Below are 17,191 nucleotides of genomic sequence, written 5' to 3' on the forward strand. Positions count from 1 at the left end.
AAAATTAAATGTAACACTAAAGTTAGCCGACGTTGTTAATTTTTTGATTTTTTTTAATTATTAAATTAGAACTAAAAAATATTTTTTAAAAATTGCACTTACAGTTTATCAAGTTTTTTACAAATGAAAATTTTTTTTTGTTTTGTAATCATTTTCAATAAAAAAAAATTTTTTAATTTTTAGATGTCGGCTTAATTATCGTAAATTAAATTAGCCTAATCTGAAAATTTTAATAATTTATTTAATTAAAAATATTTATAAAAAAAAAATTAAAAGAAAAAATTTCACATGTAGAAAATATTAAAAATCATCCGTGCAATTTTTAAGAAAATATTTTTAGTTCTAATTTAGTAATTAAAAAAATTAAAACCCCCGACTAAATTTAGTGTTACATTTAATTTTGATAAAATTGTAAATTAAAAATGAACAGCTTTTTTATTTTTATAAGAATTAAAATGTAATCAAAAAAATTTAATTTGAAAAATTATACAAGTAGAAATTTTAGAAAATTATAAGTGAAAATTTTTTTAAATATTTTTTTTTTTTATTATCTAATTTAATTAATAAAAAAAAAATCAAAAATTATCGGCTAATTTTAGTATCATAATTTTTATTTCAGACTCAAAACCAGCTGAGGAAAATTCCGACTCTGCAAGGACAATAAGCGAGTTAATGAAAACCAAGGTCCACTTCCACAAGCCCGGAGAAAACTACAAAACAAACGGCTACGTGGTGACTCCAAACACTCAAAAATTACTCGCGGAGCATCTAAAAATCACCGGTGGACAAGTCCGGACCCGCTTTCCCCCAGAACCAAATGGAATCCTCCACATCGGCCACGCGAAAGCAATAAACATAAACTTCGGCTACGCAGCGGCTCACAACGGAATCTGCTACCTTCGCTACGACGACACCAACCCCGAAAAAGAGGAAGAAAAATTCTTCACAGGCATCCGAGAGATGGTAGAGTGGCTGGGGTACCAACCAGCAGCAATCACACACTCATCAGACAACTTCCAGCAATTGTACGAATTAGCAGTGAAGCTGATAGAAAAAGGCCATGCGTACGTTTGCCACCAGAAGAGTGAGGAGATGAAGGGGTTCAACCCTCCCCCGAGTCCTTGGCGCGAGAGACCTATTGCAGAAAGTCTCCAGCTGTTCGAGGACATGAATAACGGGTTGCTGGACGAAGGAGAAGCTACCTTGAGGATGAAAGTAACTCTAGAGGAAGGCAAGCAGGACCCAGTGGCTTATAGAATTAAATTCACGGCTCACCACCGCACCGGAGAAAAATGGTGCATTTATCCTACTTACGACTTCACTCACTGCCTGTGCGACAGTATTGAGAATATCACTCACTCTCTTTGCACCAAAGAGTTCCAGACAAGAAGGTCTTCTTATTATTGGCTCTGCAATGTCCTGGATCTTTACTGTCCAGTCCAGTGGGAGTACGGGAGGTTGAATTTGAGCTACACTGTCGTGTCTAAAAGAAAAATTGCTAAGCTAATTGACGAAGGCATCGTTGCAGACTGGGATGATCCAAGATTGTTCACCCTGACTGCTTTAAGAAGAAGGGGATTCCCTCCAGAAGCGATCAACAATTTCTGCGCCCAGATGGGAGTCTCTGGCGCCCAGGCTGTTGTTGAACCAGCGGTTCTTGAAGCTGCTGTTAGAGATGTTCTGAATCTAACCGCTCCCAGACACATGGTGGTCATCGACCCGATTAAAATCACCATCGCTAACTTCACAGACCAGCTCCCGACCAAAATTGAGGTCGCTGATTTTCCCTCTGATCTTGACAAAGGACAACACTCTATTGCTTTTGATGAAATTGTTTATATTGAAGCCGCTGATTTTAGGGAAGTCGAGGAAAAAGGATTCAGAAGACTCACTCCTAAGCAATCGGTGGGGTTGAAATATATTGGAGTGGTTTTGACGCTGCAGAAAATTGAGAAGGATCCTAGTGGGAAAATTACTGGGCTGGTTGTTCGACAGGAACCGGTTAATGATAAGAATAAGCCTAAAGCGTTTATTCACTGGGTTGCTAAACCGAAGCTTGCTTCTATTAGGCTATATGAGAAGTTGTTTAAGCACAAGAATCCCGAGGATGTTAATGAAGTTCCTAATGGGTTTCTTAGTGATATTAATTCGCCGAGTAAGAGGGAAGTTGTGGGGTATATTGATGCCGGGCTTGATGCTGCTAAGCCGTTTACGCAGTTTCAGTTTGAGAGGAATGGATTCTTTTCGGTTGATCCGGATACTCGACCGGGAAAAGTAAGGGTTTTGATTATTTTTATTTAATAATGTTAATTTATTTTTATTATTCTTATTATATTAAGAAATGAGCTTGTATCTTGTGAACTACTGACATTTTTAAAGAAATAAGCTCACTCCGACATTACACTCATCGAGACCTTTCATTTGAGTACCCACATCAATTTTTCATATATTTATGTATATTATATATATGTATGTATGAAAAATATATCAGAATTCATGTGGGTACTCAAATGAAAGCTCTTGATGAGTGTGACATCGGGATGAGCTTATATCTTTAAAAATGTCAATATTTAAGAAAGTTCAGGGCAATATAAAAGATATCTTGTGAATTATTGACATTTTTGAAGATATAAGCTCACCCCGACATTACACTCATCGAGACCTTTCATTTGAGTACCCACATCAATTTTTCATATATTTGATATATTTATGTATATGTATATATGAAAAATATATCAAAATGCATGTGGGTACTCAAATAAAAGCTCTTGATGAATGTAATGTCGGGGTGAGCTTATATCATTAAAAATGTCAATATTTACGAAAGTTCAGTGCAATTTAACAGATATTTTATGAATTATTGACATTTTTAAAGATATAAGCTCACCCCGGCATCACACTCATCGAGACCTTTCATTTGAGTACCCACATCAATTTTTCATATATTCATATATATTATATATATGTATATATGAAAAATATATCATAAATGCATGTGGGTACTCAAATGAAAGCTCTTGATGAGTAAAACATCAAGATGAGCTTATATCTTTAAAAACGTCAATAATTAAAAAAGTACAGTGCAATTTAACAAAAGTCATTATTTAATAAAGCAAAATTTTATTTATTTATGATTCATAAGTTACGGCAGTCACATAGTTGCTAGTAATTTTTAAATACTTTTTTAACTTCTCATTATTATTGTTATTTTTATAGATTACCGCTTTTTATAGATTAATAATAATAATTTATTTTTGTTTTTTTTTTTAGCTTGTCTTCAACAGAACGGTGACACTTAAAAGAAGATGCAGGAAAAGTGTAACTTAAAAGTCTTAAAAATAATTAAACTGATTTTGTACTGATTAAATTAATGAATAATTTAATTTTTTTGTACACCGTACAATTAATAAAAAATTAATTCATCATACAAGATTCATAAGTAGGTACCATATATTTAATATTTATAAATGCATCTTCGCCACCATATCTCTCCAATACTTCTAAAGTTTCTTGAATCAAATCCGCTGGATTTTCCCCACGTTGCTGAGAGTAATCAATACCTTCTCCAAGATTCACTGCATCAAATTTTAATATAATTAATTATTATTGTAATTATTTTAATGAATTAAATAAACTACCATTTCTATCCTTGAGTAAATTAGGAATTGGAAGAATTTGTCTGAAGTAAGGAACCAAAGATTCGCCAACACAATCAGCAGATCTGACCAGCCGCTGCAAAGCTCTCATTGTCGTGCAAATAATTTCCGGAACTTTGGTATTCAAAGCATCTGCAATAGTGGATAAATATTTATTATTATAATTATTAAGCAGACACTCAGGGCATGCAAATCTGACTATAACTTTTAATTGGTATAATTAATTGTGGCACGACCGGTAATATTTTGGGACCACCGTGCTCCAGCATGTCCGAGATTCCCTGTTCGACTAAAAATTTGTACGGGTGCTCGGTTTCAGTCAACCCGTCGAAGAACATCGGCAAGTAGTGATGAAAATCCAGCTCTTCTATGTTTACTTTCCAGGTTATTGATGAAGAGTCATTTTCTATTGAAATTGGAAACAAACCGCGTTCGTAAAATTTACGGAACTTTGACGGTTTTGGCGGATTTGGTTTGTAGAGACCGAACTTGGGAGGTTTTGCTACAATTGTGTTTTCCTGAAATTTTTTTTTAATTAATTTTTTAATTAAAAAAAGTTGAAAATTTTTATTTTTATTATTTATATTATTTTGTAATGAAAATAAAGTTAGCCGAAATCAAAAAATTTTTATGACTTTTTTTATTGAAGAATTATTACAAAAAAATTAAAAAATTTTTTTCATTTGTTAAAACTTCAAAAACTATTTTGCAATTTTTTAAAAATATTTTTACTCATAAATTAATAAAGCAAAATAAAAAATAAAAAATGTCGGCTAACTTTATTATTATTATTATTTTTTATATTATTTATTTATTGATTTTTTACATTGTTATATTTTATTATTTATTTATTAAAATATTAGTGTTATAAGAAAAGTTTTGAAAAATTTAATTTTTTTTTTAAAATGTGTCTTACAATTTTTTTATACGACCAATAATTACAATTTCATTGTAATTTCTTAATTAAAATTCATAATAAATTATTCAAATTTTTTCTAATTATAAAAATCTTAATTTTGAAATTCCGGATTTTTTATTGGTCTTAACAAAAAATTGAGACACTTTTTTTGTAAAATTAAATTTTGAATAAATTTTATTTTAAAATTTGAATAAATTTTATTTAAAATTTTTTTATACGACCAATATTTCTTCCGCAATTTAAAAAAATTACCATCATTAATTATTAATAATTATTTTGAAATTAAGACAAAAATTTTGGCTCTAATAATAATTAATTTTTTAATTTATATTTAATTTACCTGAAGAGCTTGAATTGTAAACGCTGGAACAACTCGGGGTTTTTTTTTATACTTTGGATTATTTTTATGAATTTCAGCCCAAAATTGTCGCTGATTTACCATTATTAAAATTAAATTAATTACGCAACTAAAATTTATTTAATTAATTTTTGTGCAATTGTTGGACAAATAATTTTATTGTGCTGTCGTAGCGTAAATTTATCAGCTAGAGGTTTAACAAACTGTCAGCTGCCATAGCAACCTTAACGCACTGCGTCAAAATGCTAAATAATTAATATAATATTAATATTAATATCGATACATATACATATAATATATACGATTACTATATATTGTTTATATTGTTTTATCAATAATTAAGATAGTCATTTGAAAAATATATTACATTTTATTAAATTGCAATAAGTATAAATCATAACATAAGTTATTAAACTAAATGCAATTATTTTACACATTAACAGAAGATGTGTGGAATTCCGGATCGCTGAATAATAAATCACGTTTTTTAGGTTCTTCTTTGTCATTTTTATGAAGTAATTTAAATATTCCAGTGCCTATTGGTGCGGGGATTCCCATAATTATTGCCTCGGAAACTCCACTGATAACGTCTGTCTGACCGTAGTACGCTGCATCGAATAAATGATCCGCTGTACTTTCAAACTGAAATAAAAATAATATTATTAATTTTTTATTCATTACTTATCACTCAAGCTAACTTGTTTTGTTTTTAATAATATTTTTACTGTTTAAAAAAAAATTAATATATTTTAATAAAAAAATGTAATCAACTATTGAAATATTAAATTACAATTTTAAAGAATAAAACAAAAAATTAAAAACTCAAATTTTAAGAGCTTAAAAAAAAATTAACAATTCAAAGTTAATATAAAATTAAAGACTTAGCTAATAACACTGACGTAGTTGTTCGACTTGCAATTTTATTCTAGTTAAAAAAATACAGTGTATCTCTAAATACATAATTGAAAAATGACCTTGTATCTTGTAAACTATTGATATTTTTAAAGATATAAGCTCACTCCGATATTACACTCATTAAGACCTTTCATTTGAGTACCCACATCAATTTTTCATATATTTTATATATTATATATATATATGTATATATGAAAAATATATCAAAATGCATGTGGATACTCAAATGAAAGCTCATGATGAGTGTAACATCGAAATGAGCTTATATCTTAGAAAATGTTAATATTTAAGAACTGACTTTACTATCTTGTCAGCTAATGATATTTTTGAAGATATAAGCTTATCCCGATGTTACACTCATCAAGACCTTTCGTTTGAGTACCCACATCAATTTTTCATATGTTTATATATATTATATATATGTATATATGAAAAATATATAAAAATGCATGTGGGTACTCAAATGAAAGCTCTTGATGAGTGTAACATCGAAATGAGCTTATATCTTAAAAAATGTCAATAATTAAGAACTGACTTTGCTATCTTGTCAACTAATGATATTTTTGAAGATATAAGCTCATCTCGATATTACACTCATCGAGACCTTTCATTTGAGTACCCACATCAATTTTTCATATATTTTATATATTATATATATGTATATATGAAAAATATATAAAAATGCATGTGGGTACTCAAATGAAAGCTCTTGATGAATGTAACATTGGAATGAGCTTATATCTTTAAAACCGTCAATAGTTAAGAAAATACAGTGCAATTTAACAAAAGTCATTATTTAATAAAGCAAAATTTCATTTATTTATATTTGACGAGTCCCGGCAGTCACCTCGTGACTACAAGAATGCTAGTATTTATTAATTTAGAAGTTGATTTTTTTTTAAATAAAATAAAATTGCAAGTGTCAATAACTGGGTCTTTTAAATTAAAATAAATACTTACAGAAGCTAAATTAAGAACAGATTCTTTCATCTTAGCTAAACCTTGTCTAGTAATACCATTGACTTCTCCATAACTGGTCATCAAATCAGCAACCAGCATCGAATGCCGTCGATCTATACTCATCCCGTGATTCTCCATCACCAATTTAATTTCCGTCATAATAGTCGAACGAGCTGCTTCAATCCCCAGAGTTTTGAACACCTCCATCGTATTATTGGAGGTAGTTTTGGTATTAAAAATACCTGGAGTCGCCATAACTTCACGAAGATTGTCACCTTCAACAAACAATTTGAACTTCTTCTTCTTCGTTACCTTCCTCTCTTCTTCATTGGAGCCACTTTCACCAGCTTGTTCATCAATGTGAATAATCGCTCTGGAGACCGAAGGCATTCCCTTGATAATAACTTTGGGCACCGCTTCTTTCAGAATGTTCAACGAGTGGCTCATGCTCTGCTTAGCGTTAGCAACTGGGACGATTGTCAGTATCGAGCTGCTGTGAACTCTCACCTCCTTGAAGTGCTTTTTCAATTTAGCCGTCTCCAGCGAGTATTTGATCGAGTTGACGTCAACTTCCAGCATCAACAGTTTTATTCTTCCGATATCGAGTTTCACCAGAAGAAAACAACTATCTGACAGTATTACTTCTTCAAAGTACTCTGTTACTTCTCCAAGAGTTGTTTTTTCAATTCTTCCTTTGACTCGACGCGCAAAGTCCTCGTTTTCATCTTCCGTGAGGTAAGCAGTGATAATTGGGGTGCTGATCTTTGAGCTGGCGTTTATTATCTCTTTTATACGTGGGACACCCTGGGTGATGTTCATAGAAGCTACTCCGGCGAAATGGAAGGTCTTCAAGGTCATCTTTATGAGAAAAATAATATATTATTAATATAAAAACAATAATAATAATAATTGTGCAAAATTAAAAAATTGAAAATTAAAACACATATCGATGATAAAAGAATTATTAATATTGTATCTAAAAAATTAAAAATCTAAAAAAACCGCAATTTAAATTTCAAATTAGAAATTTCATTAAATAATTAATATTAAATTAATAAAACTAGAAAACTAATAAAAGATATTATGTATATAATGATATTTTTCATATTTGTGAAATATATAAAATATGAAAAACTCGTGTGGGTATTCAAATAAAAGGTCTCGATAAGTGTAACTCTAGGATGGGCTTATATTGCTAAAAATATCATCAGTAGACAAAATACAACGTCATTTCTTAATTATTGACATTTTTCAAGATATAAGCTCATCTTGATGTTACGCTCATCGAGACCTTTCATTTGAGTACCCACATCAATTTTTCATATATTTTATATATATGATATTTCTCATATTTGTGATATATAAAATATATAAAAAAAATCGTGTAGGTATTCAAATGAAAACTCATCAAGAGTTTTCATTTGAGTACCTACATGCATTTTGATATATTTTTCATATATATGAAAGTGTCCTCAATTGGACACTGACTTAGTGCATCCTATCTAATTGTTAATTACTATCAAATAATATATGATCAATTTATCAGATAAAGCATAGAATTACTACTATTAATTTTATATTTAAGCTTTACTATAATAAAACAATTGTCATATTCATTTCTTTTCTATGGAACCCAATTATTGGCATTGCTGTAGGGTTCAATGTACTGTTAAAGTAAATAAATAAATAAATATATACATATATGTAATATGTATATAAATATATGAAAAATTGATGTGGGTACTCAAATGAAAGGTCTTGATGAGTGTAATTCCAGGATGAGCTTATATTATTAAAAATATCATCAGTAGAAAAAATATAACGTAATTTCTTAATTATTGACATTTATCAAGATATAAGTTCATCTTGATGTTACGCTCATGGAGACCTTTCATTTGAGTACCCATATCAATTTTTCATATATTTTATATATATGATTTTTCTTATATTTGTGAAATCTATAAAATATGAAAAAATTGATGTGGGTATTCAAATGAAAGGTCTCGACGAGCGTAACATCAATATGAGCTTATATCTTAAAAAATGTCAATAATTAAAAAATCACGTTGTAGTTTGTCGAATAATGATATTTTTAACGATACCATTAATAATTAATATTATAAAATATAATTAATATTATTATTTCAATTTTTAAAAAATGAGTCAAATATATTAAAAAAATTTCATTGCAAGTTTCATATAAAAATTTTTTCAAAATTATCTTGTTAAAAAAAATTCTTTAAATTATCAAATGTCTTCAAATTAAACTATCCTTAATTACAATAACAATAATGAATAATTTATAAAATACTAAAAAATAAAATAATTTTTTTACCTGAGTTCCAGGTTCACCAATACTCTGCGCAGCCAGCGCCCCAACCGCAGTGCCAGGTTCAATTTTCGCCCTCATAAACTTCTCTTTGCACGTGAACATAAACTCCGAAACTTGCGTCAAAGTAATTCTCTCCAACTGCTGAGCAGCCTTAATACTCGGTGGATATTTTTTTCTCAACATAGAAATTTTCCTCGCGACCGTAGTAAGAAACGCCGTGAGTTCATTTTTAAATTCCTCACTCAAGCATTTAAAATCATCTTTAGCCAATAACAAAGAAGCAGCACTAACAACTTCCGAGCCTGACAAAGCATCTCCATTTTTATCAGGCACCTTGGCACGAACATGATCCAGCACCCTTTTATAATCAACCGGACAGTCTTTACCTTCCATATAAGTAGGATCCATAGAATCTCCACCATATTCAAACTGCACAATACCCCCGGAGGAATTCCTCACAGTTTTATCATAATGCAAGCCCAAGTCTTCAAGATTCTTCATCAATCTCCGCTGCATGTACCCTGTTTCTGCAGTCTTTACAGCAGTATCAACCAAACCTTCTCTCCCACCCATCGTGTGAAAAACAAACTCAGTCGGAGTGAGCCCGGAGTAAAAAGAATTCGAAACGAATCCTTTAGCCGCGGGAATTTTAGAGTGTCTATCAAAGTGAGGCAGCGCACGATCTTCAAATCCATTTGGAACACGATGACCACTGATAGCTTGCTGCCCCACGCAAGCAATCATCTGCGAAATATTAATATAACTCCCCTTACTTCCAGAGAGAGTCATGATCAACGGACTGTTGCTGCGGTGCAGCTCCCTCAAGCAAGCTTTGCCAGCCTTCTCTCGAATATCCGACAGCTCTTTTAGAATCTTAGACTCGAGAGTTTCCTCCATAGAGCAGCCAGGCGCGAGTTTGAGCTCCCCGCTCTCCATCTGCTTGATCAGATCTTCACAGACTTTATAACCGTGCTCCAGCAAGTCCTGCTTGGCCTTGAGCAATCTCTGACCCGGAGTGACATCTCCAATTCCAATTGAGAACCCGCGATTCATTAAATAAATACTCGCCATTCTGGACAGCCGCCACATCGCAGTAGTAGCTGCGTCCTCGCTCCAGTCTCTTAACAAGACATAGAAAATATTCTGCTTGGACCCAGAGCCGAGAGTGTTTTTGTCCATCGAGCCAGCTAGCAGCTCGGAGTTTCTTATCACGACAAATGAATCATTCGCGCAAAGTTCTTCTTGATCTGTGTAATTTTTTCCCTTAGTTCTTAAATTAGCCAGAATTTTGCAGCTTTTATTCGGGCGTAAAATCAAGCTGAAAATTTGTTTCCCGGTCCAGAGTGGACGAGGCTTTAATATAGCCGGCTCTGGCATGTCTATCTGCATGTTGGAGTCGAATCCGGCGAGGAGGCAAGCTGCTAGCTGCCAGGCCTCGGATTTGTTCAAGAAAGTGTCCTTCTGGGTGAGCAAAAATCCTCCGGTTAAGAAATCTTGAGTTGCTGCGATCAAAAGCTCGCCGTTTCGTGGCGTTACTAAGTTAGACTTGTTTCCCATTAGGACTAAAGCTTCCGCTCGGGCTTCTTCGGTCTGTGGTAAATGCACGTTCATTTCGTCACCGTCGAAGTCGGCGTTGTAAGGATTGCACACGCACTCGTTGAAACGGAAGGTACGGTGCTCGAGAACTTTTGCTTTGTGCGCCATTATACTCAGCTTGTGCAGTGAGGGCTGGCGGTTGAACAATACTAAGTCGTCGTCCCGCAAATGACGCTCCACTATGTCGCCCATTTTCAAATTCTGAGCGATCTCGGCTCTGTTGGCGAAACCTAAGAATATTGAAGTTACTTCTTTGTTCTTCATTATTTTTACGTGGTTGGCGCCAGGGTGTTTATTAGCGCCGTTGAGGACTAGCTGACGCATCTTTTCGATGTTTGCTGTACACACTCGCTCGGGGTAGGTCAGTGTTTTTGCGACGTGAATTGGTATGCCAACCTGCTCGATTCGAAGATTTGGATCGGGTGATATTACGGTACGAGCGGTGAAGTTTGCACGCTTGCCGGATAAATTTCCTCGGAAACGACCTTGTTTTCCTTTTAATCTTTGGACTAAACCACGGCCTGGATTTGTTGGCTGAAAAAATTAAGTTTTATTAAAAAAAAATAAGAGATAAATAATTATTGTTTGTTATTTTGTTTGTCGCATTGTATTATTATATTATATTATTACTTTAATTAATTTAATATATGCAATTTGCAATGTGATTGAGTGATCTACGTCAATTGAAGTGTTCTAATTTAATTTGGACTTTAATAACATACTTAAACTTTGAATTTTTATTTTTACATCTATCTTTTCATTTTTATTAGATTCATAAAATGCTATTCTTTGTATTATTTTTGTATGGACGGCCGCAAGAAGTTTCGACTTCATGGTTCATGAATAAAGAAATAATAATTATTTTTTCGATGACCGAAAAATGTTTCATTGAGTAAAAAATTAACTTCTTTGCTTAATCTTAATGAAAAATAAAAAAAAATTTAATTATTAGATATATTCACCCGAAGATGGTATTGAGTGCTCATACCAACAATAAAAAGTGGTGAAAATAAATTTAATAAATAAAAATTTAATGTAAAATTTAAAATTAGTCTAACATCAATTTGGATCGGGGATAATGGCTTTGAAATATAGAACTCTTTAATTAGTAAAAACACCGATCTTCGGAAAAAATAGTAAATAATAATAATAATAATAATAATAATGATGGTCACAATTTGTCATTTTTTTTTATTTTTTTTAAAGGGGTATTCTGGTCTAGAAATTTGAAAAAATTGATTTTTTTTTTTTCATATTTTCAAAGCTTAACCCTTTAAAAATATGTCATTAGGAGGATTTTAGAAAATTCAAATTATTTTCGGAGAAATGGCTATTTTTTAAACGCGTTTTTCTTGAAACTGTCTTTTTAAAACGATACTCACGATTTTTCAAGTTCTACTGAACCGAATTACTTGAAATTTGGTGTAAGTCTTCTTTATAGACTTTTCTATTGCATGAACTATCCTCATCCCCCCAATTTCAATATTTACTATTTTTAAAAAATTTGGAAAACTCAAAAAAAGTGGTACAAAAATTAATTTTTTTTTTTTTTTCAGGTAATTGTCATTTTGTAAAAAAAAATTTTTTTCAACTTTTTTTTAGTTAGTACGGCATTGCTCTAAATTAATACCTTTTTTTTCTCCAGATTGCTAGGATGGTTGGAATCGTGGGTATGATCACGTGCCAATTTTTTGAAACCCCCCATTTATTAACTGCTCACTTTTTGAATTTTTTTTTTCTGTATTCTTGAAATATCAATAAATATCTTATAAAAAAATTGATAGTAAATATATTAATTTCCTTTTTTTTACGACACTTCAAAAATTACTTTGAATTCAAGCTTCTAGATCAGAACCCCCCCCCCCCCTTAAATAAACGAAGTCTAAAAAATTGCATTTATAATTTTTTAAAACTTCTAAATATGTAATTTTTGAAATAAAATTTTTTTGATATAATTTATTAATTAAAAAAATTCTAAAAATTATTAGATGTCTCTCAATTTCAATATCATATTTTTTTCAGAGAATTTTTCACTGATTATTTACAAGATAATTTTATTTGAAGATTTTTAAAATATTGGTATGAAAAATTTTCAATGTTTAAAAATGAATAAAATTTTACCTGTTTATCCAAAGGAATTCCAGTGACTTGACTGTTAATATAAAAAGCAGTATGAATTTGTATAAACTCAAGAACATCATTGTACTGTAACATCTTCATGCCTCTCTCCCGAGACTGTCTAATTTGATCATTGAGCAAAACAATCTGACTCAGTCTCATAGTTAAGTTGTCTTCATTTGTACCAGATTTGAAATCAGATTTTACACTGGGCCTGATACAAATTGGCGGAACAGGTATTCTGGTGATTAACAGATCTTTTGGCATACCGGTATTTGGATTCATCATTAAAAACGGCACATCGTTAACTGGTATGCGTTCAAATAAATTTAGCACCTAAATAATGAAAGTTTATTATTTTTTTTTTATTTTTATTATTTAGTAATTACTAATTATTTATTTAATAAATAATAATTACCTCAAGCGGATTTAAGATGTAAGCCAAATGAGAAGTCTTAAGTGTTCCTTCTAACTCTTTATTACTTTGCATTGCCGTTTCATATTCAACTAATTCATTAGCCATCACTTGGAGGTCACTCTTTTTTGATTTTTGGAATTTTTGGTGTACAATTTTTAACAGACCAGCTTTTTTTACGACACCATTTAAATCTCCACAATATGGACACACTGACTTCTTTTTAACCTTTTTTAAAATTTGTGATCTCAGAGCTTTGCGTTCTAAGTAACCAAGATTAGGATTTGATACGCGCTTAACATACTGCGCTTTTGCTTGTTCGTCTAATAATACACGAGAACATTTCTGTAAAAAAAAAAAAAAAATAATTGTAGCAAAGATTTTTCCTTTAATTTTAAAAATTATAATTAATAATTAATTAATAATAATTTTATATTACAGAAAAAATATTGGTCGTATAAAAATTTTTGAAATAAAAGTTCAATATTTAATTTTCTAAAAAATGTCTCATAATTTTTTTAGGACCAATAAGAAAGCCGTAAATTCAAAATTAAGATAAAATAATTAAGATAGATTACAGTAAAAATTAAATGAAACTAAAGTTAGCTACAAATTTTTTTAATTCATATAATAAATCATAAGTACTTATTAAGATGCAGAATAATTTATAATAATAATTAAAACATTGTGATGGAAAAATTGTAAAAAGCAGTTCTTATGTTGTACAATGCTAAATAAATATTTATCTTCTTATAAAAAATCAATTACAATAATAAAAATACATAAAATTTTCACTAACAAATTTTTTTTACAATAATTTAAGGTAGTTGGGGCCTGTAAGTCATATTTCAAGAAAATTATGAAATTTTTTCTACCGAAAGATAAATTAATAATTAATCACCAAAATTTCAGATCAATTCACCACACCGTTTTTGAGTAATTAATTTTCGAAATTGTATCATTTACACGCGGAGGTATAGAAAGATGGTAAAGATGATGCAATTTCGAAAATTAATTACTCAAAAACGGTGTGGTGAATTAATCTGAAATTTTGGTTATTAATTATTAATATCTTATTCTTAATTATTAAGGGGGTATTCTAATCTAGAAGCATGAATTTCAGGTAATTTTTTGAAGTGCCGTAAAAAAAAAAGGCAATCAATATTTTTACCATCCATCTTTTTATAAGTTATTTATTAACAATACAAGAATACAGAAAAAAATAAAAAAATAAAAAAAGTTGAAAATTCAAAAAATTAGTAGCTGATGAAGTGGGGAGGGTCTCAAAAAATTGGCACGTGACCATGCCCACGATTTCAACCCTCCTAGCAATGTGAAATAAAAAAATAAAAAAGATTATTAATCAAGAGTAATTTCGACTGAAGAAAAACAGTAATCTGATTTTGTCTTGTGATTTTTGTTTTGAGACTACCTTTATTTCTTTTCATTTCTGTGCTTTTATTGAATACGATTCTGATTAGAAAATAAAGATTTGCTCCTTAAATTCTAAATTTTATAAATGTAAATTTATGTATTTTGTTAATTTACCATTCGGCTTATGACGCCTTGGCATAACTGTTGATAAATAAATAAATAAATAAATAATTTTCTTGAAATATGCCTTACAGGCCCCAACTACCTTAATTGCTACAAAATTATAAAAAAAGTATTTTTTTGTCAACTCCACACGGAAAAAACAAGATTACACTGGATATAATCCCAGATTATACTCAGTGATATCTGTGTTGAAAAAAATTTCAGATAGTAGCTAAAAAAATCCAGATTATACTGCGTGATATCTGGATTATACTCATTGTAATCTGGATTATACTCATTATAATCTGGATTATACTAGCTACTATCTGAAATTTTTTTTCGCTCAGTATAATCTGGGATGATATCCAGTGTCATCTTGTTCTTTCCGTGCAGTTTCATAAAATTAAATGATACTGAAATTGACAGACTTCTGCTAAATTTTTTAATTTTTCTAACAAGTAAAATATTATAAAAATATTTTACACTTAGAAATGATCAAAAATAACAAATACAAATTTTTTAAAAGTATATTTTTTTAAAAATGAATTTTTAATTATAACTAAAAAAATTGTCTGCTAATTTTTTAGTGTCATAAAATGAATTAAAAATGGAATAAAATAAATTACCTTGCAAATAGATTGTAGAATATTAACAATAGACTTGAAATATCCATAATGAAAAACTGGAAACTCAAGATTAATGTATCCAAAATGCCCAATGCAATCAAGGTATGGTAAATTACAAGTTTTACATTCACCTTGTTTCGTACAAAGTCCCTGAAATAAATTTATCAATTAATATTAAATTAATTTACAAAATAATCAATTTTATTTACCAGTCGGGGGTCCAAGGCACTGTACGGCACAGGTGTGTGATCTTGCTCTGAATAAAGTGGATGACAAACGACATTAACATGTGCTTGTCTCGCAATGTCATGATGACTGTTTATCGCAAATGTAATGTGAGATCTAAAATAAAGAAATGATAATTTAATAATTGAGAAAATAAAATTGTAAAATTAAATAATCATCACAAAAAAACTTACATTTTTTTAGCAAGATGAGTTTCCCGAAACTGTTCCTTAACCATCTTGAGGTTATAATTTGTTTATTTTGATCAATAGAGCAATTAAATAATTACTAGTTATCAACAATCAACTATCAGCTGTTTAGCTGTCAGCAAATTAATTTTTTACTGAGAGTAAGTTTGAATTTATTTACATTATTGTAATATTATACAGTTGATGAAAAATACAACTGCAGCAATTAACTCCCGACGACACTTCTCACGTGTTCACATGCTTTTGAATGCCAACATGTTGTGCACAAGCCAATGTTGTGCTGATGCAACAGCGTAGTTACTAACATCCCTTCAGATGGCCATTATTGAATATTCTATGAAATTAATATTTTTAATTTCTAATGTGATGTAGCAGCACATGCCGCCATCTACATAGGATATAAATTAGCGGTTTATTTAAATTCAAATCAGACAAATAATTGATTAATAATATAATTATAAGAATAATTATTTGTAGAAAAATAATAAGAATAATATTAAGAACATCGTAACAAAGAAAATAAAACATATGAAATACTTAAATATAGAATGGTCACTCGAGAGGAAAATAAAATATAATATCTCGAGAAAAGCTATAAAAAGGAGAAACTAAAATCTTAAATAACAAATACATCTTTGTTTCTTAGAGACTCTAGCAAAATACTACAATTTACGACTTTGAATAAAGGACTTTATTATCCTAGGCTAAACTAAATATTTCCTTTTTTATGGCTTTTCTTCTAACCAGGCAACGACTACGACGCCATGTGTTAAGGTAGTTGTAGCGTGATAGGCATTTCAACAGAAAATTATGAAATTTTTTTTATTGAAAGATAAATATATTAATAATTCACTACCAAAATTTCAGATCAATTGACCGCACCGTTTTTGAGTAATTAATTTTCGAAATTGTATCTTTTACACGTAGAGGTATAGAGAGATGGTAAAGTTAGTATGAAATCTTCCATACCACTCGAGTGGGCCAAAGATTTCATACTAACTTTATCATCTCTCTATACCGTTACGTGTAAAAGATGCAATTTCAAAAATTAATTACTCAAAAACGGTGCGGTCAATTGATCTGAAATTTTGGTAGTGAATTATTAATATATTTATCTTTCAATAAAAAAAATTTCATAATTTTCTGTTGAAATGCCTATCACGCTACAACTACCTTAAACACATGGTTAGTTTCACTCTTCCGAGAGAAAATTAAGCGAAGGCGTCACTTTTACTTTTGAGTCCCACTCTTGAAGAAATCGACCAATTAGAAATCATTCTTATAATAAATCCAACCCTAAAACTAAAATCTCCCCTCTAAAATAAG

The 17,191-nt window shown here is 30.3% G+C and overlaps 3 protein-coding genes across 3 annotated transcripts; 1 reads left to right on the plus strand and 2 right to left on the minus strand.

Annotated features, from left to right (window-relative positions):
- Positions 1–618: 618 nt before the first annotated feature.
- LOC123275218 (probable glutamine--tRNA ligase) lies at positions 619–3,327 on the plus strand. The gene is made up of 2 exons (XM_044743187.1): positions 619–2,274; positions 3,271–3,327. Exons 1-2 carry the CDS (start codon positions 673–675, stop codon positions 3,325–3,327), a joined length of 1,659 nt encoding a protein of 552 aa, XP_044599122.1. The 5' UTR covers positions 619–672.
- A 35-nt stretch (positions 3,328–3,362) lies between these two features.
- LOC123264739 (parkin coregulated gene protein homolog) lies at positions 3,363–5,197 on the minus strand. The gene is made up of 4 exons (XM_044728184.1): positions 4,916–5,197; positions 3,862–4,174; positions 3,639–3,788; positions 3,363–3,575 (listed from the first exon to the last, which is right to left on the minus strand). The coding sequence occupies exons 1-4, from the start codon at positions 5,015–5,017 to the stop codon at positions 3,415–3,417; spliced, it is 726 nt and encodes a 241-aa protein (XP_044584119.1). The 5' UTR covers positions 5,018–5,197; the 3' UTR covers positions 3,363–3,414.
- An 86-nt stretch (positions 5,198–5,283) lies between these two features.
- LOC123267678 (DNA-directed RNA polymerase III subunit RPC1-like) lies at positions 5,284–16,075 on the minus strand. The gene is made up of 8 exons (XM_044732438.1): positions 15,851–16,075; positions 15,641–15,773; positions 15,432–15,581; positions 13,273–13,614; positions 12,858–13,190; positions 9,144–11,270; positions 6,809–7,666; positions 5,284–5,575 (listed from the first exon to the last, which is right to left on the minus strand). Exons 1-8 carry the CDS (start codon positions 15,892–15,894, stop codon positions 5,363–5,365), a joined length of 4,200 nt encoding a protein of 1,399 aa, XP_044588373.1. The 5' UTR covers positions 15,895–16,075; the 3' UTR covers positions 5,284–5,362.
- Positions 16,076–17,191: the final 1,116 nt, after the last annotated feature.

Source organism: Cotesia glomerata, linkage group LG1 (genome assembly GCF_020080835.1).
Source record: "Cotesia glomerata isolate CgM1 linkage group LG1, MPM_Cglom_v2.3, whole genome shotgun sequence".
NCBI classification, from domain to species: Eukaryota; Metazoa; Arthropoda; class Insecta; order Hymenoptera; family Braconidae; genus Cotesia; species Cotesia glomerata.